This window comes from Desmodus rotundus, chromosome 6 (assembly GCF_022682495.2).
Source record: "Desmodus rotundus isolate HL8 chromosome 6, HLdesRot8A.1, whole genome shotgun sequence".
NCBI lineage: Eukaryota > Metazoa > Chordata > Mammalia > Chiroptera > Phyllostomidae > Desmodus > Desmodus rotundus.
Genome location: NC_071392.1, coordinates 107,502,414 through 107,526,927, shown reverse-complemented (window position 1 = coordinate 107,526,927; position 24,514 = coordinate 107,502,414). Strand labels below are relative to the sequence as shown.

The 24,514-nt window shown below is 43.8% G+C and overlaps 1 protein-coding gene across 8 annotated transcripts in view; it reads right to left on the bottom strand.

Annotated features, from left to right (window-relative positions):
• The window catches only part of CHD6 (chromodomain helicase DNA binding protein 6), a 171,004-nt gene that overhangs the window by 45,507 nt on the left and 100,983 nt on the right, over positions 1-24,514 (bottom strand). For all 8 annotated transcript variants that reach the window (XM_024559595.4, XM_053927248.2, XM_053927255.2 and 5 more), the window contains exons 17-23: positions 17,481-17,676; positions 7,976-8,140; positions 6,283-6,462; positions 5,180-5,290; positions 3,273-3,475; positions 2,427-2,626; positions 1,586-1,745 (exon numbers count right to left, since the gene is read on the bottom strand). In XM_024559595.4, coding sequence (XP_024415363.2) covers positions 1,586-1,745; positions 2,427-2,626; positions 3,273-3,475; positions 5,180-5,290; positions 6,283-6,462; positions 7,976-8,140; positions 17,481-17,676 — 1,215 coding nt within the window. The remainder of the gene's footprint in view (positions 1-1,585; positions 1,746-2,426; positions 2,627-3,272; positions 3,476-5,179; positions 5,291-6,282; positions 6,463-7,975; positions 8,141-17,480; positions 17,677-24,514) is intronic.

Sequence of the window (24,514 nt, the reverse complement as noted above, 5' to 3'; positions counted from 1 at the left end):
GCGCCCTGGTCTAGGTCCCTACGATCGACATTTAAGTTATGACAGAACTCTTCCAGTTGGCCATTCAGCTCTAGGTTTACCTGCTCCATCTTGCAAATTATTGCCAGATTAATTTTTCTCCCCAAATACAATATTTATATCAGACGTCTCACTTGTTCAAGAAATAATGGTTGCTTAATATTGACAACAGAATCCTCGGATAGCCTGCCTCTCCAGGTCTGCCATCAGCAGTCCTCTTGGTTGGCCAGCCTCCTGTCGCCCACATGGTGACTCTGACTCAGTCACATCGACATGACAGGGGATCCTGCACTGGTCAGGCTCTACTATCAACAGCCTGTGACCTTTACGTCTGAGATCAAGACTGACTGTCCCCGAAGAACTTGGACTTTTGTGTATAGTAGTTTTATTACAGTATTGGGCATGAAACCTATCTTCAAGTATTTGGAAGAATGAAGGGAAAGGACTGGACTTCATCTGTTGTAAGAAAAAAAAAAAAACGCAACCCAACAACAACTACAGAACCATTACGTTGATGTTATGGTACTGGGAAGAAGGAAAAACCAAGGAAACCTCTTAATTTATAAGATATTAAACTCTTTTTTACACAAGGTTTTATTTATTTACTTCTGAAGAGAGAAGGAGGGAGGGAGGAAGAGAGAGAGAGAAACATCGATCAGTTGCCTCTTATACATGCCCTGATGGGGGACCAAACCCACCACCCAGGAATGTGCCCTGAACAGGAACTGAACCAGCCACCTTTCACTGTGCAGGATGATGTTCAACCAGCTGAGACACACCGGGCAGAGCTAAGGTACTAAACTCTTTATAATCAGAGGTATATAAGCAGAGGCCTTCTCACTGCCTTCAGAATGCCTGGGATATAATTCTTGTGCGACCTAGGAAGCTGGATAAGGTTTCCAAGGGTTCTTTTAATTCTAACAGATACACTGTACAGTGATTCAAAATTCCATGTGCAAACTTGTCGTTGTTTTTGAGGCTGAGTGCTTAAGTCCTCCAAAACAAACTCCACAAGAATAGAGTTTCATTTTCTATCACTTTTTCCTCCGTCTCTCCCTACCCCATCCCAGATGCCAGCCTAGGGATATAAGAACATTATCTCAAATGCACGTCTATCAAATTCCTGGAGACCATGAATGGCAATAGCCAATTAGAAGAGGAAGTAACTTGGTTAGAAGAGGAAGTAACTTGGCATGGGGGCTGAGAGTAGTGGATACTCAGGGTCAGTTTTTTGCTCATGCTAATGTGACCTCAGGGGCAGAGGGAGGCAAAGGAAAAGGAGACCGGTGAATTCACCAGTGTCCTAAGTGAATTTTGAGAGTCAGGTTAAAAAAACCCTCAAAGTTCAAACTGCACTGATAGAGAGGTTAGGTTTTGGGGGAGAAGAAAGACTGTTAAACGGACTAGAGAGGCTTTAAAGCTAGTGAATCATGACCCAACTGAGACCCCATATTCTGCTTTTCCAGACCTTGCATGGCAGTATAGGAATATCAAGTGCTCCTCCAGGGTCCCAGGACCTGGGCAGTAGGTACAGCTGCCAGAAGGGGGTGCAGAGGGACACACTCACTTGTTGCAGTGTTGTTTGAGGTGTTTCTTGTAGCCATCATCATGCAAGACAACCTCCGGGTTGCAGGTGGCCAGCCAGTCTGCATTCTTTAACTCTGGGAGCAGCAGCTGGTTCTTCGTCTTCTTCCCCTTCCTCCCTCTGGGGACTGGAGCAGACAACCCTGAAACAGAAAGGCAGGTCGATGAGACAAGGCGACTTAAACACGGGTGTTAAGACTGGAGCTGCACTGGGCTTGCAAAGAGGCAGCTAGGCTGTGTGGTGGCGCCCTCAGTGCACCAAACAGTGATGGTATGTGGAGATGTGCCTGGTCCCCACTTAGGAAACCCCAGGACCATTCAGTCAGGCAGTAAGAATTTACCAAACACCCTGTGAAGATCAAGAAAGGTGTACCATAACCTGTGCCCTCTGAGAACTTACAACCTAGCCAGGGAACAGGAACCTGAAACAGGTCTGAAACCTAAACGTGAGCTATGGCCAAAGCACAGGGAAGGAGAAGCACAGCACAAGAAAAGGCACAGACAGAGGTGGAGCGGAGACAGCACTGTGAAATGCAAAGATGAACCACGGACACACAGCTGAGCCCCCTATTCAGAGGAGGAGCCCCTGTGATGCTCAAGTTAGGGGCAGGGCTGGCACCTGGGCAGTTTTAGTCCTTAAACAGAACATCATGGTAGCCCTAGAAGACTCCGAGGGAGGACTAAAGAATCATCATCTTTTCCCACAGGTAACATTCTGAAACATATGCAAGAAAGAGAAGCCCCTCACAGCACAGCAACATGGACCAACACAGGAAGAGGGAGGGGAGTGCAGGAGAGTTCGTGCTTCTCAGCCCACCTCTCACCTGAGTGGTTCTGGAGGGTCTGGGCCTGCCCATCTTTGGTAGGTGTGATCAGTTCCCAAATGAAACTCTTGATCTTCTCGTCCCCCTTGTAATGCTTGACACAGTACACCAGCAGGGCACGGCAAATCATCTCCATGTCCTTTTCATTCAGATGCCACTTGAATCGCCCGTGGGTCAGGATGTCCTTCCATCGGCCCCAGCTGAGAGTGGAAATACAGAGGGTGTTGGAGAGAGCAAGGGCCGTGCATGCCCTCAACACTGCAGGACAAACAGGAGCCAGGAGAGCTTCTCGTCCTCTGCTTGGTGTATTCATTACCTGGAGGGCTTTGTCCTGAAAGGCCTTGGACGACTGCGTGCTGTAGCATACGAAATGTCACTAAGGTGGCCTGGACACTGAGAGCTTTATAGGGTCACTAGGTTGTTAGGAAGAGAGGGACAAAAATATTTGGAGTGGGGAGTAAAAATTTGAAATTAAAAGAGTCCAGCTGCAGTATTTAAAAACAATGGTGAGCTCCTAGAAGCTAAGTCTCCTATTTCTTCCAGAGCCAGAGAGCCTCAGCAGTAACATCTGCTGCACCGACTCCTCATATATCCTTGGGGTGAAACAGCACCAGGAAATTAGCACCAGGCAGCAAATAAGTCGCACAGAGAGAAAATCATGGCACGTCTACAACACGGCAGCGGAGCAGACAATGCTGGGGTGGGGGCAGGGCAGGAAGGGGCATGGGCAGAAAGCACAGTTCACTCTTGCTCTAACAGAGCCTCCACCAGCCCGTAACTCCAGGTATTTGGAGATGCACACTGAGATGGACTGAGAAACAACACACAGGCAAAGCTGATACCCACCCAAAGATGAGCAGGTTCTTCTCTACCCGGAAGCATTCAGCTCGGAGGTAGCGTCTGGTTTTGTCATTGAGGCGCCTGGACCTTGTGGGCCTTTCGTCAGAGTCGCTGTCTAACTCTGAAAATTCCATGAGCTCATCCTCCTCAAAGGAATTGTAGTGTTTGGTCTGCTTTCTCACGCGAGGCCGGTCGATCACTAAGCTTTCCTAGAAACAGAGAGACACTGGGGAGAAAGCCCTGCTTCTCTCTGCCCCCATCACAAGGCACAAGCATATCCTGTTGACACTACTCAGGACCCGTTTGGGAAAGAACCACACCCAGGTTTCATCCTCCAGCAGGAAAGGCTCTCCCCAGCACACCTGCTGTGCCCACGACAAGCAGAGGGGATTCTCTGGGCCCTGCTGAAGTTGACATGTTCCCCGGTCCCCAGAGCTGTCCGCCACCATCTGCTGTCCCTGCAGTCACTCTAATGGGCATGGGCAGGCAAGGCCCCCCAGTGCCCAGAGCGGCAGTCTGCTCCTGACAGTACAGGCTGGAGTGGTGCCCCAGCTGCTCTGCCCAGCAGGCAGAGGCAGTCCGCACTCTGGAGACAGGGTTGGAGAATTCCATCTGCTCAGCAACTTTCTGAAGACAAACACACATTCCTGCTGCTCCGTTTTCTGCCTTCCACTGGCACTACATACTAACCTTCTCTTTCACCGAGAACATATTCGGGAGTTTCATTCATTCTGGTGGCCCCCTTGGCCACAACCATCACTTCTTCTCTAGTCTCCATCACTTCATGGTTCTCCCCCCTCCCCCTTATACCTCTCCTCAAAGGTAGGCGGAGCTCCTGAATACTAAACTATGCAGCCCAGATAAATTTCTCTGTCGTTCCTGCTTCAATCACCTTCCTTCCCACCTTGGAATGCTTCAACTGCTTCTTCCTATCTATAGGGCATGAGCCTTTTCTTCCCCCCTTTGCCATCTGTCCTGAATACAGAGTGACTTCTTGGTTGTGACCTTATAAAACCCAGGTGACAAAGGACTGTCAGATCTTCCTACCTGGAGAAAGGAAGTTGAGTTAAGTGGCCGTGGTGACCCTACAGAAGAAGTGTTAACGCTGGGTGCTGGCTACTGAACCAGGCGGGCGCCAGCAGGACCTGTCTCTGGGGTTTGTGGGTCCACAAGAGTTTAATACTCAGTTGCGAAGACCAGTAAAAAGTGATGCATGCTCACCCTCAAGTGAGGGGGCAGGGTCAGAGATGGAGGGAGGGAAACTAACAGGTAAGGGTGCCTCACAACGGGCTAGGCAGTTACATTCACCACTGTTTCTCCAGCCCTGCAAAGTAGGCACTGCCAGCTCCTTTCCTCGCCTGTTTCAGTGAAGGCAGGTACTGTGCCCAAAGGCACACATCCAGTCAGGGGCAGAGCCAGTATTCAAACTCTGGTTTTATTCCAAGACCATTCTCTCCCTTACGTATAGAAATAGAAAAATTCAAGATACTAAAATACAGGAAGTGAAGCCAACACCCTGCCTTGTCATGCTCTTTTCCTCTTCCCGGGATCCATGAGAGGTAGTCTCTACCATAGGAATGGTGAAACAGAGGTAAAACAGGCACACGCCAGGGATGGGATGCTGGCTGGTGTCCGAGGGCTAACTCTGGCCTGTGTGGCCAGCTCCAGTTCCGACTGCCTTGGTCTGATTTCCCAGGTGCCCAGTATGTTCCACTAGGTCATTTTAAATTCCAGCAGTTAACATTTATGAAGCTCTGTCTATGTGCTAGGCGTGTTTTAAGTGCACCACATCTAGCATCTCATTTAAGAATTAAGGCTCAGGAGTAAATAATGACTTGAGCTTTGTAGGAATTTACGGTTCTGTAAGACATCAGTGAAATGTTCAACGGAATAAAGCATTCTTAATGCTGTACCTTTTCATTCTTTGCTTCAGTGTCCAGTTCAGCTATTTTAGCCCATTTCTGCCAAAAATTCGGGTCATCTAAGGAAATATCTGTTCTGTTTCCTGAAGCCACAAAGCTAGCCTGTGAAGAAGACAAGAGTTAAAACGCTGTGCTTGAACCAAGTACAAATTAGTAAGACTACTATGTGATTTTAAATGCAGCAGAAACTCAAACACAGCCTCCAAAAAAAACATGAGTGAAAATCCCAAAGTTGTTGTTCCCCTTTTTTAAAAGATTGGGTGAGGTAATTACAAATTCATTCTACAGGATCATTTTTTTGAACTTAAAACTTGGGTGACAGAAGACAAGCCCTGGAAGACCATGGAAATGTGTTACTTGACACCTAGTTCCCAGTGAAAGAATTAAAATTCTTAAAACTTCCTTCAGTTCACCAGTTGCCAAACGTCTACTACAGAAAAGGCACTGGCTGGGCAATATGAGGTGGACAAAGATAAGCAAAGGCTATAAAGCACGAGACGTTCTACTGACAACAACCCACATTAGTGACCAAACAGCAGATTTAATCAGACAGGTCACAAAACTCAAGGAGCCTGCAGTCAGGGAAACTCAGAGAGTGATCTGACAGGCGGTCTAATGAGCTGATTCTAAATCCAGCAACCTGCAGGGCGCAGGAAAGAGGCGCCTAGACTAGAAGCTGGGATTCTTTTGTATAATCTTATCTTCTCATGAAATGAACAAACACTTGCTGGAGTCTGAGGACTGGAGTGTTCACTGGAATACAGATCAGGGAGTGCTCTGAAAAGGAGTCAAGTCAGGGGTTTCAGAGCAGTCCTTGTGCACAGTGAACAGTGCGCACTGAAAGCTAAGGTGAGCATCCTGCCCACTGGACACCAGCTCCCTGAGGTGAGGGTGGTGCTTTCTTTCTGTGGCTTCTGACTCACTACTGACACACGCTCTAAGAACTTGTATCTTCAGTCACACAGAATAAAAGAGCAGCCAGACAATCTCGATGGTCTGTATTTAGAGAATCAGAAGCCTGGATAACAAGGTCAGAGCACAATCAATCTTCTTCTCGCTCCCCCAACACAAACTCTGGAGAGAAGGTCCTATACCTTGGCAAAAGTGGACCCCTTCCCTTCAGACTGGATGGTGATAGTGTGCGTTCGCCTCTGCAGAATCTGGTCTATGTCTTCTTCACAGAACTTGGAACCTTCGTCTTCCTCATCCATCAGCGCTCCATAAGCACCTTTCCGGAGCAAGTCCTCTACCTCCATTTTTGAAAGCTGTTGTACCTGGACAGGTCACCAAAGGCTACTCAAAAAGTAGAAAATGCGTAGGAAAAATACAGCCTCAAATCTGGCTGTTGTGACTCAGTACACAGCTCCTCAACTAACTGCACATGTCAGAAGAATAAAGACATGGACAATAAGCTTTAGAAAATGAAAACCCAGAAAAAGACATTCAAGAGAACTATGGAGAGGGCAGGCAGACAATCCGGTATAGGGAGCTCCACAACAAAACCCAGCACATGGCCCAGTGGCCTGACATTCTTTGGGACATTGGTTATTATCAAATGTCACAAGCCATTAAAACTATGCACCATTGAAGAGGATGTAGCTAATGTTTATTTTATATTTTAGTTTGAGTCTGTATCTTTAAAAACCTCCAGATGTACCAAACAAGCTAAAGAATAATGATTTCTTCATTATTAAATAAATACATTAGTATTGGAAATGATGTCATTTCTTAACTGAAGAAAGGATCCTGTGCCAAGTGTGATCTTCCCAATTGCTTGTTGAAAACAGGAAATGGGAGTTCAAAACAGCCTTTCCTGGTTCTAATTAAGAATCTGGTTCTCTTTACATCAATCACAAGAGGGAATTCCATGACTCGCAGCACTGGTGACGTGAAGGGTTACACTCAGCAACACGTGCACGGCTAAGAGGACACAGACCATCTGGACTAGAGACAACTCGTTTAGAAGGTTTTAATTCCCAACCTTTGATGCCCTGAGCCCGCAGAGTAAGGAGATGTTCCACTTTGTTTGCCTGTACTTTAATACAATTTAAGAATCTTAGCTGCGATTGTTATCCCCCGCCAAGGGGAAAAAGGATTTTAGTAACAGCCGTATTTCAAGATGCTAAGCTATTCATTCATTTATTCACTGACCATCAAGCATTGAGTATCTTTAATATGCCAAGGACTGTTAGGGACCTGGGGGATATAGATAAAATTCATTCCATCATACCCCCAGAGGAGCGCAAATTCCGGAGTATGAGATAAAGTGTGGTGACAACAGATTGAATTCAGAGTTAAGAGTGTTAAGATCTCCTGACTTCCAATGGGCCCTGTAAAAAACTCTGTTGACTGAAATGTTACTGCACGTTGGGCAATCCTACCACATAACTGTCCCTGCAGATTTCCTTTATCAATTTATCAAATGCAGAGAGCTGATCCTGAATTACCCTCCACTGTAGGGAATTACCCAACAAAGTGGTGTGGCCTGACTCAGTTCAGTGAAAGTCAATCTTCTTCTTCTTCTTCTTTTTTTTTTTTTAAGATTTATTTTATTTTTAGAGAGAGGGGAAGGGAAAGAGAAAGAGAGAGAGAGAAACATCAATGTGTGGTTGCCTCTTGTGTGCCCCACACAAGACCTGGGGACCTGGACTGCAACCCAGGCATGTGCCCTTACTGGGAATGGAACCAGGAAAGTCAATCTTAAAACAGCTGTAGGAAGGAAGAATCTAAAGGCCCTAGCCGTGTGACAACTGCTTATGGCCCCAGAGTAGGTGCCGCCATACTTACCCCATTGGTGCCACCCTTTCGGTTGATGTCCTGAAGAACAGCCTTGTCCAGACCCAGCTTCAGGCTGGCCTTGTCAAACATTTCTCGCTCGTATGAGTTCCGAGTAATGAGGCGATACACCTTCACGGCTTTACTCTGGCCTATCCGGTGACATCGGGCCTGAGCCTGGGAAGGAAGGAGGGTCATGTACATCATGTCACCAGACACAATGGCAGTGGCCGAAAGATTAGGGAAATGCTTAAATTCCATGTGCTATAAGTGGTCAGATCTCACAGTTATGAGTCACGGGAGTGATTTAGGAACAGAATTCACCCAAAGGTCAGCTGTCCTTTCAAGGTCACTTATTTCGTCACCCACTATTTATTGAGTGACTGCCATGTGCCAGGGTAAAGTGCTGAGAAGAACACGGTTCACTCCCCTCCCTGGCCTGTGACCTTAGTGGGGGCACTCAATCCCAGGTGCTGTCCTGCTCTTTTGGGAACTGCCTCAGAGTTGGCAGCACCACTTTTTAATTTTTGTCATTTTACTATAGAAAATGTCACACACAGACAAGCGTAGAGAAAAGTATAATAGCCTCTTAGGGACAATCCCGTTTCATCTTTATTACGCCTCCCCCCTCCAAGATTATTACGAAGCAAGTCCGAGGCAGCGTACTGTTTCTTCCTTACACATTTCAATATGCATTTCTAAAGACCAGGACTTCTACAAAACATAGTACCACTGCCATACTGTAAAAAATTAAGACTCAGTCTGTTCCAATTTCCCTGCTTATGTCACATACATTTTTTAAAGCTTGCCTGTTGGGACCAGGATCCAAATAAACACCATACATTGTAAGTGGTTGATACTCCCTGCTTTTGATCTCTTTTTTTTTTCAAATGCAAATGCAATTAGTTTTTTGAACAGATCAGCTCTCTGTCTTACAGTTTCTCAAAGTCTACGCTATGCCATCTCCATTCTGGCTGTGTCGTGGACTAGGTCCCTCAGTTCCTTGTTATCGCCACTGAACTAGAAATTGTATCTTGAGACTTAATCAGGCTAAGATGTCATTTTTGGCAAGTGTATTTTATAGGTAGTGTTGAATTTCCATCAAGAGGCACATGATGTCTGATTGTCTTTATTTTGAATTGATGAGCACTGCCTAGATTAATTCATTAGGGGTTACAATTCCCTTCATCAAATTTTTGGTTTACCCTGACATACAGTTCATATAGGAGAAACAAGCTAAATGTTTAATTCTTCCTCTGTATTTAATCAGTTTCCAAAATAATATCCTCCAAAAGTGACCAAGGAAGATTTTTATTATTTACTTTTCAAAGGAACACAATAAAGTTGCATTTAAATATATACACAATGTTTTACTGCACTGTTCTCACTATATTTATTGCTGTTCAAAAAGGGCCCAGGAGAACCTCTTCGAGTTGCCTCCTGAGTTCTTTTGACATGATCCACTCAACTATGGAAAGGAGGAACACTAGAGTAAACTCTGGTGTTAGAACAGGATGAGCTCATGGTTACGATGTATGCGCGTGTAAACACACATACAGACAAAGGAGAAGATATGGGCATGTCTGTGTTTATGTCTGTGTGCTGTATCAAGTGCCAGCAGTCTCTGGCGGCTCCCCTGCTTTCTGGTATGACAACATGTGTCATGCTCCCCTTGCACATTTCCTACCCAGAACTGGAGTCAGCCGTGTTTTCAAGGAGTCCTAGTTCCTTTTATTGGGAAAGGGTAGTTAGAGACAACAATCTGGATGCTCTAGAGGTGCTCACTGCTACAAGGTTAGTCATTGTTTCTAGGCCTTTTCAATGGGCAAAACCGGAAGTGTTTGTGTGTATACAGTATATACAGCTGTATGCACGTATTAAGACAAAATACATCATGAGACCATACTGATATTTTAAATTCAAATTTAGAACTATGAGATTTAAATTTAATTTGCCATATATCTGTATCTCTTTTTAACAATGTTTAAAAGTTCAGTTCTTGATCACAACGTTATCATTACTCATTAGGTTATCCCACAATATAGGCAACAGTCTCAGAAAAACAGCACCCAAAACACAATTAATCTTCCCAAAACACAATTACCAAAAACTATGTAAAATTTTTGTTTTCTCCCATTTAGGGTTATATCCCACTAAGCATGCACACTCATATTACAGTGTTTAAAACACACACTTGCAGGTAGGTTTCTTTTTCACAGTGGCACCGTCAGCAATTTCAAAACTACTTTCTGTGTGCACCAGGATTGACCAAATTAGTACATGTATTAACATTAATAGGACTCAGTGTTTTCATTGTTGAAAGGGAAATTATGAACATGAAATGAAGAAAAACTAGAGTGATTTTGTGGTGTTAAACTGGATTTGGAGGTGTCAGTATTAACTCAAGGTTTCGTGCATGCATGCGTGTATAAACATGCACAGAGAGACAGACATAGAAACAGATGTGGATCTATGTGTGTCTTCATGCCTAAGTTTCTGTGCACACATATACATATAAAAGCATGCTGTGTATGTATGTTCATTTATATTCCGTGTGTATGTGTTCTAGCCATGTGCACTGAGAGGGTCAAGAGGCAGTGGCGTACCTGTGGCAAAGAACACAACGAATTCTCAGACCTTCGTCTCTAAATACCGTGTTCATAAGAGAGAACAAAGGCATGTTAGAAAAATGGTTAATTCTGGGGCTGGGGTAGACAAAGTGTAAGATGAACCTGAAACATATCACTGTGTCAGAATGCAAGGAAGTACTCAAAGAATGACGGACACATATCAAAATAACACTGAAACTCAAGGAGGCTGCCCCTGGCTAGGTCTAGGACTATTCAACATCAAAATAAATACACACTGCAATGTAACATAACCCACTGAATAAAAGAGAACCCGTGGAGACATACTGACATAAAGAAATGCGAGAAAAGGGAAAACTCTCCTGTTTATAGTGGAATGTAACCAACAAAATGTAGGGTGACAGAAAACACCACTTTGCAACCATCATAGCGACGACTGATTCAGGCAAGAGTAGTCAATGGAAACTAAAATAATGGATGAAACTTTGATGAAGAACAGGACATTTACATAGTCTCGAAGTATCTGTCCAAAATTGCTTATTAGTTTCAAAGGGAAAAATAGCAACTTATGTGGAGAAATCTGGCAGACACCACTTAACTAAGAGACCAAAGTCTGTGTTATTGGACAACATGTTTCTCTTGCTGTGATATACTGAGAAGGGCATGTCACTACCCAAATCCAATCCTGAGGGGACACAAAGGGAAACCGAGGGACAGTCTATGAAACAGTAGGCCTGTATCTCTTTAAAAACATCAAGGTTATAAAAGGAAAAGAAAAATTGAGGAACTGATTCACAAGAAAGGAAACTAAAGAGAAATGAGAACTTTATGCAACGGGTGACCCTGGACTGGATCTTAGGGGGGATAAAGCTATACAGGAGAGTGAGGGAAATGACAAACTTTGAATACAGACTGTGGACTGAGGACAGTATTCTCATTTCCTGATCCTGAGAACTGAACGGTGTTTATGTAAGAGGATGTCCCCTAGCACTCGGGACACACACACACACACCAAAGCACTTCAGGGGCAACTTACTCTCAAATGGTTCACACAAAAAATGGTGTGTGCGCGCGTGTGTGTGTGCACGTCTGTGTGTGCACTGACAGAGACAGAGGAGAGGGTCCAAAAGGGCAAAACCAGAAAAGTCAATGGGGCGAGCTGTCAACAGTTGGTGAACATGGATAAAGGGTGTACAGGAGTTGCAAACTGAAATTATATCAAAATGACAATATAAAAATTATTAAATATAAACACTTGAAATAATCTCTCTCTTGGGATTATGCTGTTTACTTGATATACAGATTCAACTGTTTCATTTTGCTTTAGAATTTCAGGAATTTATTTCTCCCTACATTTTTTTTCATTTGAACATATATTTTATTTAGAATGCAACACTAATATCCCTACATTAATTTAACCACAATGAAGGGGTGGGAAAGGAAAAAACCAGACCCAGTAACTTTGGAAAATGGTCTTTTGATTATGTACTCTAAGACTAATGACCACAAAAAACACAAAAGTCCAATATTATAGGTTGGTAAATTTACTTTTCACAGAATGTGGGTTAGCAATTCTGAAACTAGTATTCTTATGTGTTTACTAGGTTTGAACATGAGTAAATATGGCTTGTTATGATAATGAGATCCAGGCTTCTCACGGCCAGGGAAAGGAGTTACAAGTAAAGAGGAGGGGAAGACTAGAAAGAATTGTGTGGTGTCGGACTGGAATCAGAAACCTCACAACGGGGGGATAGAAATGGATTAAGTATAGATGTGTGATTCGAGTGTGTGTGTTCGCACACACACATGCATTTCCCAGCTCTGTCTGCCTCGAGAGTCTAGAAGCAATAATACTCCAGTAGCAATGGGCATGCCTAGCAGCCAAGTCTTAGTTTCTAAATGCCTTTCTCGAATAAAAGGGACCAGGGACCCCTGGAGAAATGGTCAATTCCACGGCTATGGCAGGAAAAACGGGACATGAACCTGAACATCGTGTGGTGCTAGAAAGTGCTCAAAAACCAATGGGAGCCTCTAAAACGACATGGGAGCCAACTTGAAGGACCTCTAAATGACCAAATATGAGCACTAAAATATATAATGAGAGTAATGAATCATGACCCACGAAATAAAATGAGTATCCTTGAGTCCATACTGATATAAATAAAGAAATGGTAGGCAAAGGTCAACTGCTCTTTATAGTAGAATCCCAATTAATAAATATAGACGGAATGACCGAAACAGAAAATTACCATTAGCCAAACACCATAGTAATAATTACTGAAGGCAAAAACCATTGATGGACGCTAATGAAATCAACAGGCAAAAGTATGAGAAACAGGTTCTTTAGAGTCTCAAATTATCTCCGCCCAAGATATTAATTGTACAGGTAAAAGTAGATACTTTACAGTGGAGAAACCTAGCAGATTCCACTCAAGCAAGAAATCAAAGGTTAACACAACAAATAAGACATACTGACATCATGTACCCTCGATATACACAGAAAAGGTTGTAACATCACTTCTACGATAGTCTTGCCCAAAATGCATAACTTCAAAATCTGATCAGAAGAAAACATCGAGCAAACACAATTTGAGACATTCTAGAAAACAGCTAGTCAGTATCCTTCAGAAGTGTCAAGGTCATGAAAGACAAGGAAAGACAGAAGCTGTTACAGATGGGAGCAGGCCAAGGCCAAGGAGTCATGACTTCTAAAGGCAATGTAAGATCCTAGATAGAATCACAGACCAGAAAAGGAAAACTCACAGGAAACTGAAGGAATATGAAGAAGGTCTGTAGATAGAGTATTGTATCAATGATAATTTCCTGGTTTCAGTAATTATATTATGGTTATATGAAATATTCACATTAAGGGAAGCTGGGTGAGGAGTCCTAGAACTCTGCACTTACTCTGCAACATCTTTAAAGTTTAAAATGATTGCAGACTTAATTTTGTTGAATAATGCTATAAAATACTTAGGATGGTTCCAAAGGCAAATAGGCGAAAAGACATATTTGGAAAACTAGCTTCTATCCGTTACTTCCATCCTGTTCCCTCACTCCTTTTATAGGTAACCACTTAAAAATAAGTTTTGATTGTTTTATTTTTCCCTTGGGGGGTGGGGGAGAGACAGCCTGTTTAGATAAATGCTAGCATGCTATGCACACTTTTTCCACCTTATTTTTTTCCACCCAACACTATATTCAGGAGCCTGCAGCGGTATTTCCCATTCTTTTATATTATGGTTTAACCAATCAGTCTTCCATTACTGGACCACTCAGTTGTTTAGTCTTTGGCTCTGACAATTAGTTGCCATGCTTTCTTCCTGTATCTTTAGTCTTAGGGGAAGATTTGATGGATAACTCTGGTAAATAAAGGAAGGGATCAAGGTTAGTAATATACGGTTTATGGAATCCTTAAAACAGCAACATGTGGCCGTAAGTGCTGACAGTGAGTTTCTTTTTCTGGCTCATCTACTATTGAGAGTAAATTACAAGAGGAAGTTTAATAAATGTTCTGGGCAAAGGTCTAATAAGGGGAGCTCTGCAGACATCATTAATTACCTCTTTGGTATCCACATTCCCTTTCTTCCTCACTACCAGAACCCTGATTCTTGCAGAGGGCAGCAATGTGTTCAGCTGAAACCACTTCCAGCCTCCCAGGGACAGCAAGGTAATTCAGTTCCAGACAGTGAGATGTAGCAGAAGTCTACTGGGGACATCTGGGAAGGTTCTGCTCTCCTGAAAAAAGCATCGCACCTTCCTGCCTGGGACATAAAGGGTCCATTTTGGAACCAAGAGGATGTAAACTACATTCACTGAGGATAGTGGAGCAGAGAGACACAAGGAACCTGGGACTCTGATGCCACTATGAAGCCACCTCAAGTCCTGGACGACACATCTCTGGACTTCTTGTTAACTGAAAAAAAAAAACAAACCTTTGTTTTGGAGGCCACTGTCACAAGCAGCTCAATGATACCAGGAGATAAACACACTCTCTCCCAAGGTAACTTACCCGAAAAGTACCAAGATGGGTCCTGTCACATTTAGAAGACTTGTCATTTTGCAGTCAAGTTTTAAATAGTTAATCATATATTCCTAATTTTTCTAATCAGAACTCACACACAAAAAATGCAGTCAAGAGAGAAACATTCCGAACTAGGGCAGCAACTGAGATGAAGTCTGAATAAGACCCACCAGCAGGGTGTAAATACAGAACCTCAGACTGTAAGCGAGCAGAGGCAGCGGTGCTTCTCCCGCACTCAGGGAAAGTTAAGGAGCTCTAACGCACGCCAGCACAACTTGCAGGCCCAGTTTATTCTTTAGTTTTTAATATGTTTGAGGTGAACAAAGGCCCAAGAGAAGTAGTGGTGTTCAGATCCCCGTGACTGCAGTGGGGAGAAAGGAGGAGTAGAGCACGCAGCTGCCCAAAAGGTGAGAGATTTCTAATTTAGGCCTTTAATTTACTACTGTCACTTTCAAGTCCAGAACTTGGCAAAACCTCACACCGTATCTGTACAATCATGCTAAAACACAACAGCTGGTACAAACCACCAAGCATAATGTTGATTCCTCTCCTGACCCTTGTGCTACTGTTTCACATCACTAGCTCTATTACATTTAAAAAGTACACTTTCTTTAATACTTTAAAATACTCCTTGTTTCTTGATGAAAAATCTGCATAATCAGAGAGGTTAAAAAAAATTACTACAGTGCCACTGGAACCCAACCACTTTCAGCATGCCGGGATAATGTCCCAGTCCAGCCTCTATGCACAAGCATTTTATTTCAGGCCCAGCACTTCTACATTTCTCCTGTGCATCTGCAAGTCTGCCTGTGCAGGCCACCTCTCATGCAGAAGAGGAAGTGGGCTCTCTGCAGCATGAGTCAGGGAGCACCGAGAAGTGGCCTTGCCTTTTGCACACCTACGTTCTGAATCTGAAATTTCTACCTCCAGATTTATTCCTTGGGGAAAGGTGTCATCCCCTCTTGAAATGTAAAATGTCTTTGGGAAACGGGACAGATATGTGCCCGCAGACATAAAATCACCCAAACCAAAGTCCTGAGCACCTCTGCTTCCCCAGGGCCTGACCAGCTGTCTAGGGCTCAATAAATGCATCAATGTGTCAGTCAACAGCTGGCTGAGAACAGGAAGGCGAGGAGATGACAAGGAAAAGGATGCTTTTGGGCAGCATAAGAAAAGGAGCAGGGAGTGAAAAAGAGAGGCAGGAGAGCATTCAAAAGAAACCTGACTCACTCTGTGTGGGACTGATGCTGCCCAGTGAGTGCCTGGCCCACCTGCGGCAGGGTGCGCTCAGGCTCATGCCCACCCTAAGCAGTTCCACTGTTTATTCCTTCTGTCTGAAACATTCTTCCGCTGACCTTATTATTTAAGATCCTTCCCTACCATTTAGGTCTCTGCTCAGATGGCATTATTTTCAGGAAGGCTTCATAGCCCTGACCGGTGTAGCTAAATTGGTTGGGCCTCAGCCCACAAAGCAAAAGATCTCCAGTTCCATTCCCAGTCACGACACTTAGGAGAGGCAATAGATTGTTTCTGTCTCACATCGATGTTTCTCTTCCTCTCTTTCTCCCTCCCTTCCCTTCTAAGAATCCTGAACAACAAAAAAGGCTTCCCAGACCACTTTCTAAATCAGGGCACCCAATGCCCATCATTCATATCCTCTTACTCCGTTTTATTTCTTTGTACTAAGTATTGCTATCTGTAACTCATATACTTTTCCTTGTTTACAGATACAATGCCACACAATTTGGTTTACAATGACTTCTGCCCCCCACAAGTTTTAGTCAATTATCACCAATTTAATAATTTGAAGGACTGGCTTTTCAACTAGGGGAGTGCTTTCTTCAAATAAAATGTTATTTGGGAACTCATTAAATGAAAAAGACAAAGCAGAATGACTCTGTGTAAGGTGGTGGCCAAGGAAGAAGCCCCGACCCTCATCAGCCTAGCTCCCTCTCCCTGCCTCCCTTCTCCCAGGGCACCTCCTCAGTTTTGTGAACTAGCAGCCTCCAAACTACCTTCATTCGTCCCTGTGTTATGAAAAGGCTGTGAGGCAGCTAAGACTCTCCTGACCCTCCACTCACACTTGCGTATCAGCAGATATCCCAAGACACACTTAGCATGAAGTTCATCGTTAATGGCAATGGATGTAAATCTATATTCTAAATGATCTTGACAAGTTAGAATCTCTCTGGCTGATTTACTGTCCAATCTGGTCATTGTTTTTACTTTCAAACAGAGTTGATGAAGAACTCCAAACCAGAAATGTTAGCTCTGTCATTTTCTTGTTTGCTTATGCTGGCTTTTTAAATGTATTAACTTCAGTTCTGTAATAACTTCAGTCTCTGCAATCATCTTTTAAAGCCAACATTATTTAGTCAAACATTTGGTCAAAACTAGGTAATATAACCTGCAAATCCACTTAAAAGGGCACATAGAAACTCTGTACTCAGTGCAGAGCAAACGAAGTAGTGAGGACGCCTCTGTCACCAGGGAGCCGTCCCACCCCTTTGAGTTAGCTCCCCAGCTGTATATGCCACATGACCATTTCATGAACAAGCCGAATGCTGACCATTCCAGAACCTAGGATTGGTCAAGCTTACTAACTTTATGTCTGACAATGATAATAATAATAATAATAAGGAAGTAGCTCTAATCTATATTTGGAGGCTACTACTGTGAAATACCATTTGATTTAAAGTAAAAGGAAAGAACCAATCTCTGATTAATGGAAAGGGGTGACATTTATTTTTCATTCAGTTGCCCCTTGGCCGAGGCCCTAAGCCTGCCACCTGGGTGACACCAAGGCATGGAGCATGGCAGACACTCTATAGCCAAGCCAGGCCCGGTCGTGACGTTCTTGGATTCAGGGGCAGCTAAGGCAAACAGCAATCATCCTAATGGTTACCTGCAAGTCATTTTGTGGGTTCCAGTCTGAATCAAATATGATGCAGGTATCAGCAGCTGTGAGATTGATCCCCAGGCCTCCCGCTCGGGTGCACAGAAGAAAGACAAAGCGGTCTGAGTCTGGCTTACAGAACCGGTCGATGGCTGCCTGGCGCAGGTTTCCCCGTACTCGCCCATCAATTCGCTCATAGGTGTATCTGAGGGGACCCAAACGAACGAAAGCCCAGGTGTTAATCATGACTTCAATGGAGAACAGCAAACAACGCAGGAAGCTGTTGACTGATGGCCTTAAATCCTCACTTCTAAATTTGGACTAAATATAAGCAGTCTAGAAGGAGCACCCAGCCTCTACATAGGCAGCAGGGCAGATACCTAAAACTGCATTGCAAAATGCACCCCCCCAAAATACAAACAAAAATCAAACCAAAACAAAAAACCAGCCACAAACTAAGGAGGGCTAGAAGAACTGTAAATATAAAAAATATCAATCCCACTGCCCAAGCAACTTCTCAAGTTACTTCCTACTTTTTACTTGCATTGAATCTAATCATAAGACCAGGAAAAGCAAATAAAACCCTCAACCACCTACTTTCAGTAGTGCTCATAACAAGGAATCAAATTCAAATCAGTCTGTAGCTGCTGTCTGGTGAAGTGAAAATGGGAAGAAGACTATCCTGACAGGCAGGCCTTTACACCTGGGCTGGTCATTTCTGGCTTAACAGTTCCTCAAAGCTTTAGAGGTGCACAGCAAAACCTCCAAGTTTATAGCTGAACCAAGGTCTTCTGGGAAGTTTACTGCCAAGCAAGTGGGGATAAAGCACAGAAAACGTTTTGTGTTGTGTTGGGGGTAAGGAGGAACTAGAGAATTTTGAAAGAAAGTGAGGAAGTAAAGCTGAATATCCTTCAGAAGGCATACACCTGCGTGGAAAGTTAAGAAATAATGGTGGAAAGCTAGTGGAGGAGAGGGGAAAAGGAAGAAGAGCAAGAAATGAAACTGCTAGGAGATTAAATTACTATCTGTCTATCCAATTAGAAAACACAGCCGGTACAGTCCCTTTGCGATGGTGGTGATCAGGTCATTAACAGAGAGTTAAAAGCTGTAGCACCCTAGACAGCTGCTGAGAGTCTTATTCTTTTCTTATTTACCCCCTGACAACTCAAATTAACAAGGGAATGCGCCAACCTGGGCCTAATTTGACCTCCGAGTAAGAGCTGGTTGGTAAAGTGGAAGTAACCACCTCGTGAGAAAAGGACCAAGTCACACAGCCAAGAAGGTGAATCCTGATGAGAATCTGATCGGTAGCCCAGGGTTGGAAATCTGATCTCCAAAACTTCAGATAACTGGCAAGAGAGTAAGGACAGGCCGTCTAAGAGTAGATGACTAGATGACTCTGCGTGGGAACGACTCCAGCAGAACAAATTGGGCAACAGGACCCTGATTTCCTTGAGGAAAAGGAAAATCCACTAAAGAAACCACCCAAAGAAGTCCATGTAAAGAAATCAGACCCATTCAGGCTCATATGGGACACGTGAGACAGCAAAGAACCAAGTCCGAAAACATGCCTACATTTTATAAAGCTACAGTGAATTAACAGAAAATTAAAATACTATAGCAACCTAGACAGCTGCTGTCCTGGAATTACAGGTGTAGAGTTTTCCTCTCTTCTTCTGCTTTAATGTAACAAACTTAAGAGAAACATATGAAACTACAGTAGGAAAAAAACCAAAAGACTGCTGAAGACAGGAATGCCATGAAAGCAGACTAAGAATACCCTGTGTCATGAGATAAAAGCTAAGGGTTATATTCGGAATTCTACAAAACTATGAAGCAATTAGATATAATTATCATTATTAGTAGTAACAGCCACAGCAACATTAGCAGCAACTTAAGTGCCGCCCACTTCTGTGCCAGGCATTGTAATCATCATATTTAACTCTCCCAACAATCCTATGAGGCAGTTTTGCTACTATCGTCCCCACTTCATACTTGGGGAGACTTCCACAACAAGAACAAGAACAAGAACAACAATAAAACCCGTACAAGCGAAATAACTTGCTCAGTCACCAGCTGGTAAACGAACTGAACTCAGATCTGTTTGACTCAAATCTGCACCCTTAACCAGTTTGTTGCGTGGCCTTCATACTGTACCCTGCATTTCAATGCAGCAGGACAGAAAGATTTCCCTGAGAACTTCAGAGAGAAAGTTAAATAAGAGACACCAGTAAACTTAGAAAACCCGTAGCTCTGGTGGAAGATGAAAGAAGAAACTACAGGTATCAAAGTGATTTTGATAAATCAATGCACCGAGGTCTGGTCTGGGTGGGTTCTCACAGCAGTCTGGCCGTTTTAAGTGATGTGGTGGAAGGAGCACGGATTTTGCACTCAGGAGGCAGGGTTGATACAATGCAACAATTGCCGCTACCACCCCCACCATCACACATGCCAACGATTAACACCACAGGCACAGAGGACTCAATGTTCTTTGACAAGACACCCCCAGCCCTCAGAGAGGAGTGAGATGCCCTTGGATCTGAGTGAGGCAGGGAATTAGCATGGCCTTGGGAGGAAGAAAAAAAAAAAAAAAATCAATGAATACCAATGATATAGCTCGGCCATCAACCAGGGGAAAAAAATTCCATAAAATTAAGATAGTGTACTGCCAGCTATGACATAACAACGGCTTTAGAAATTGAGCAGGATGACTGGAACATCAATTCTCATTTCCATCACTTGTTCAGTTTTGAGGGAGTGCTCTCAGAGAGCACAAAACTAAAATAAAAATCCAATTATTTCAGTTCTTTTAAAATGGTTTCTCACCCCCCTCACTTCTGAGCCAGACCCTTTGGCTAGGCCCTCACCCCTGGATGAGAGTATGGCATGAAATTAAACGGGAAGAAAACCAAACTGACAGCTGGAGAGGCAACGGGGCTCGAGAACAAAGGAAATCCTAAGGGCTAGTAAGTCTGAATGAAGAAATCGGACATTATAAAATTTTCCACACCAAACATCAGTGTAGCAATTAGCCCCTCTGCATCTATTTTGAACAAAAGCCCCAGGAGTTAATGTAATTAAACTGTAATTCTGAGTCACTGCCAAGTATCAACAAGAAGCAGGTGGCACTCTGGAACACCTCTGTGTGCTTTGTCTGGGGTGGAGTGGCATGTTCTGGCTCAATAGGAAATGTTCTCACCAAGCCTAAAGGAAAATGGATGGCTTTCTCGTCTTCCAGCAATAACCAGCTGGCAAATGTAAAGAGTGAAAAAACTCCCATTCACAACAGCCATAAACACATGAAATACTTAGGATTCAACTCAGTAAGAAATATGAAGGACTTGGCAATATGACACCAGGCGGCCATGCTGGTTTGGTCACCATCTCCCTAATACCTACAAAGGTTCTAGTCCAAGGTAGGCACTTTATAAATAATCAACAGTGCGTATAAAAGACCTGAATAAATGATCTTCAACTTTACAAAGATGTCAATCCTACTACTTTACACTAAATGTGTAAAAGCCAATCAAAATCCCAACAAATGGATATATGTATATATAGATAAAACACAGGTGGGCAAATGTGTGTGTGTGTATGTGTGTATATGTATGTCTGTGTGTATATATATATACACATACATATATATACACAAACTTTTTATAGTGAGGTACTGAAGTAGTCAAAAATAGATTAAAAAAGAATAAGTATGAAGTTCATCTGCAATAACATATGAGCAAAAGGATAGAAATATTGATCAAAAGAACAGAAAGGTTAGAGATACACCCAGCATACATAATATCTCAGTATTATGGATAGTGTTTTAGATGAGTAGGGGAAAAGATGAACTATTTAATAAATAAAAAATTAGACATACTTGGAAATAAACTAAATTAGATGCCCATTATATACTATTTATCAAAATTACAGGATTGCAGACTGAAATCTCACCAACCCCCCCCACAAAACCCCAAAGCAATCCAATTAAAGATTATGAATTAACATGCATATTTAATTCTTTTATCTTCCTATACCAGAAAAGGATTTTTTTTAATGTATAATAATGCCCTCCCCCAAATAAACCCACAAACAGAACAGGAGAAGTCACAACAAAATTCTGGGAGCTGGAAAATCAGCCAAGTGGTATTTAATTTAAAGAAAGCAGAAGCCCACGTGAGCAACAACCTAATTTAATACTGCAGAATACCCACAGGGATCAGGTGTTGGTGGCACCAGGTACTCCTGAAAATGGGGATGCAAAGAGTCTAAAAACCAGGGGAACTGGTTGAATATCAGCCTACAGATTACCACCCCAGTCTTGGGGAGTTAAAACAAAACCAGAGGCACCACCTGTACCTCTCTCTACCCTATGGGGTACCAATCACAGTTACAGATAGAAGTACTAGTCTGAAAAAAGGGAAAAGACAGATACTGAGACCTCCCTACTTCTCTCCAACTTGCTTCCCCACAGTCAGCTCCAGGTACAATCAAGTTCCCATCCTTTAGGCTGGAGACAGGAAGAGAAACACCCGAAAGTACGGACACAGGAGATTCCCCAATGACATGGTCCATCCAGAAGGCTAGTGTTTACACAAGAACAGTGAGGCCCAGAGCCTGCAAGCCTAGCCCACATACACAGAGCTTCCAATCAGCTGGATGGTGCCCACCATGTGCTGATTTCCTCCAGCACCAGGCCAGGCGCTGGAGGAAAGCCTCGGATCTAAAACAGAGGTTCTGCTTCCAGTATGGAGGGGCAAGGGGCTAACACACCAATCCTCAGCAAATAACACCACAAAGCCCAGACGAAATACAGAAAACAAAATAAATGAACAGAAAATCTTCTTGGAGGGCACTAGAGAGTTGAGGAAAGCAAGCAGATTTTGGAGAGGAACAGAAACTTGTGGTTTTGATCAAAGGAGAAGCCACAGTTATGGTGGCAGAGGTGCAGGGCAGCTACCCATCTAATTAAAAGCTGCTGTCTTCTAACCAGAGGCACAAGGGGAAGGGATCTGGGGCAACCAGGACTGCCAGAGGGTGAGCAGACATCTCCAGAAAATAAAGACAGAGAGCGTGCACCCCAAACTCTGGCTGTAAACTCCACCTAAGTCTCTAGCTGACCTGCCTCACACATGCTCGGGGCAGACTGGAGCTGCTACCTACCAGAGACACTGACAGAATTTGCGCTTTGAGTCCCAGCTCCTGTAATGCCTCCAAAAAACCCCATCAACACCTGCACAGCAATATGACAGAATCCTGAATCTCCACAACAAAATATTCCCAATGTCCAGGGGGAAAAAATCAACAGATGTCAAATCCACAATGTTATAATTATCAGCCATGAACTTCAAAACAGCTATTATAATTATGCTCAAGGAAGTGATGGAATGAATGCAGTGAATGAAAATACAGGAAATCACAGTAGAGAAACACCAAACTAAGGAACAAATGAAAATCTCAAAACTAAAATACAATCTCTATAAAAGGAAAGTATTGGATGGGCTTAATAAGCAGGAAGGAAAGAACAGAGAAAAGAATTAGAGAACCTGGAAACAGATAAATCAAAACAAGAGAAAAGAAAAAGGACTGGGGGGAGAAAAGAGGAAGATGGCTTAAGAACCTGTGGGACAACCAAGATGGCGGCGTAGGTAGACACACTGCGCCTCCTCCCCCAACCAGAACTGACAGAGAATCGAACAACAAGGGGGACCAACACCAAGGAAATAGAAAATAACCATTCATCCAGACTGGTAGGAGGGGCGGAGACGGGCACCGGGGTGGAGAGGACTCGCGCGGCTGTGGCGGGACTGAGACTGGCGGAGTGTGGGACAAATGGCGCAGGCAGTCCGAGCACTAGCAGACCCTGCGGCCCCACATTTGCACAGATAAACCCAGAGGGCCGGACTCAGAGTGGCGGAGAACGGGGCAGGCAGAGCAGCGGGTAGCACCCCGCGCGGCACCAAATTCGCCCACAGATAAACCTGACGAACGGCCGGCAACAAAGCAGACTGTGCAACCCAGGGCTCCAGCGCCGGGAAATAAAGCCTCAAATCTCTGATTGAAAGCGCCCCTGGGGGTTGGGGCGGCAGCAGGAGAGACTCCAAGCATCACAGAAGAGGTTGTTGGAGAGACCCACAGGGGCCTAGAGTGTGCACAGGCCCACTTACTCGGGAACCAGCACCAGAGGGGCCCAGTTTGATTGTGGGTATCGGAGTGAAAGATTGAAATCCGGAGGAGAGTGAGGCGGGCGCCATTGCTCCCACTCGGCCCCTCCCCCACGTACAGCGTCACAGCGCAGCGACCAGCATTACCCCGCCCCGGTGAACACCTAAGGCTCCGCCCCTTAAAGTAACAGACGCGCCAAGACAAAAAAAAAAAAAAAAAAATGGCCCAAATGACAGAACACTTCAAAGCTCCAGAAAAAATACAACTAAGCGACGAAGAGATAGCCAACCTATCGGATGCACAGTTCAAAGCACTGGTTATCAATATGCTCACAGACTTGGTTGAATCTATTCGAAAAACAGATGAAAAAATGAAGCCTATGCTAAGAGAAACGAAGGAAAATGTACAGGGAACCAATAGTGATGAGAAGGAAACTGGGACTCAAATCAATGGTGTGGACCAGAAGGAAGAAACAAACATCCAAGCAGAAAAGAATGAAGAAACAGGAACTTGGAAAAATGAGGAGAGGCTTAGGAACCTCCCGGACGCCTTGAAACGTTCCCACATCCGAATTATAGGGGTGCCAGAAGGAGAAGAGGAAGAACAAAAAATTGAAAACTTATTTGAACAAATAATGAAGGAGAACTTCCCTAATCTGGCAAAGGAACTAGACTTCCGGGAAGTCCAGGAAGCTCAGAGAGTCCCAAAGAAGCTGGACCCAAGGAGGAACACACCAAGGCACATCATAATTACATTACCTAAGATTAAACGCAAGGACCTACATCCAAGATTACTGTATCCAGCAAAGCTATCACTTAGAATGGAAGGGAAGATAAAGTGCTTCTCAGATAAGGTCAAGTTAAAGAAGCTCATCATCACCAAGC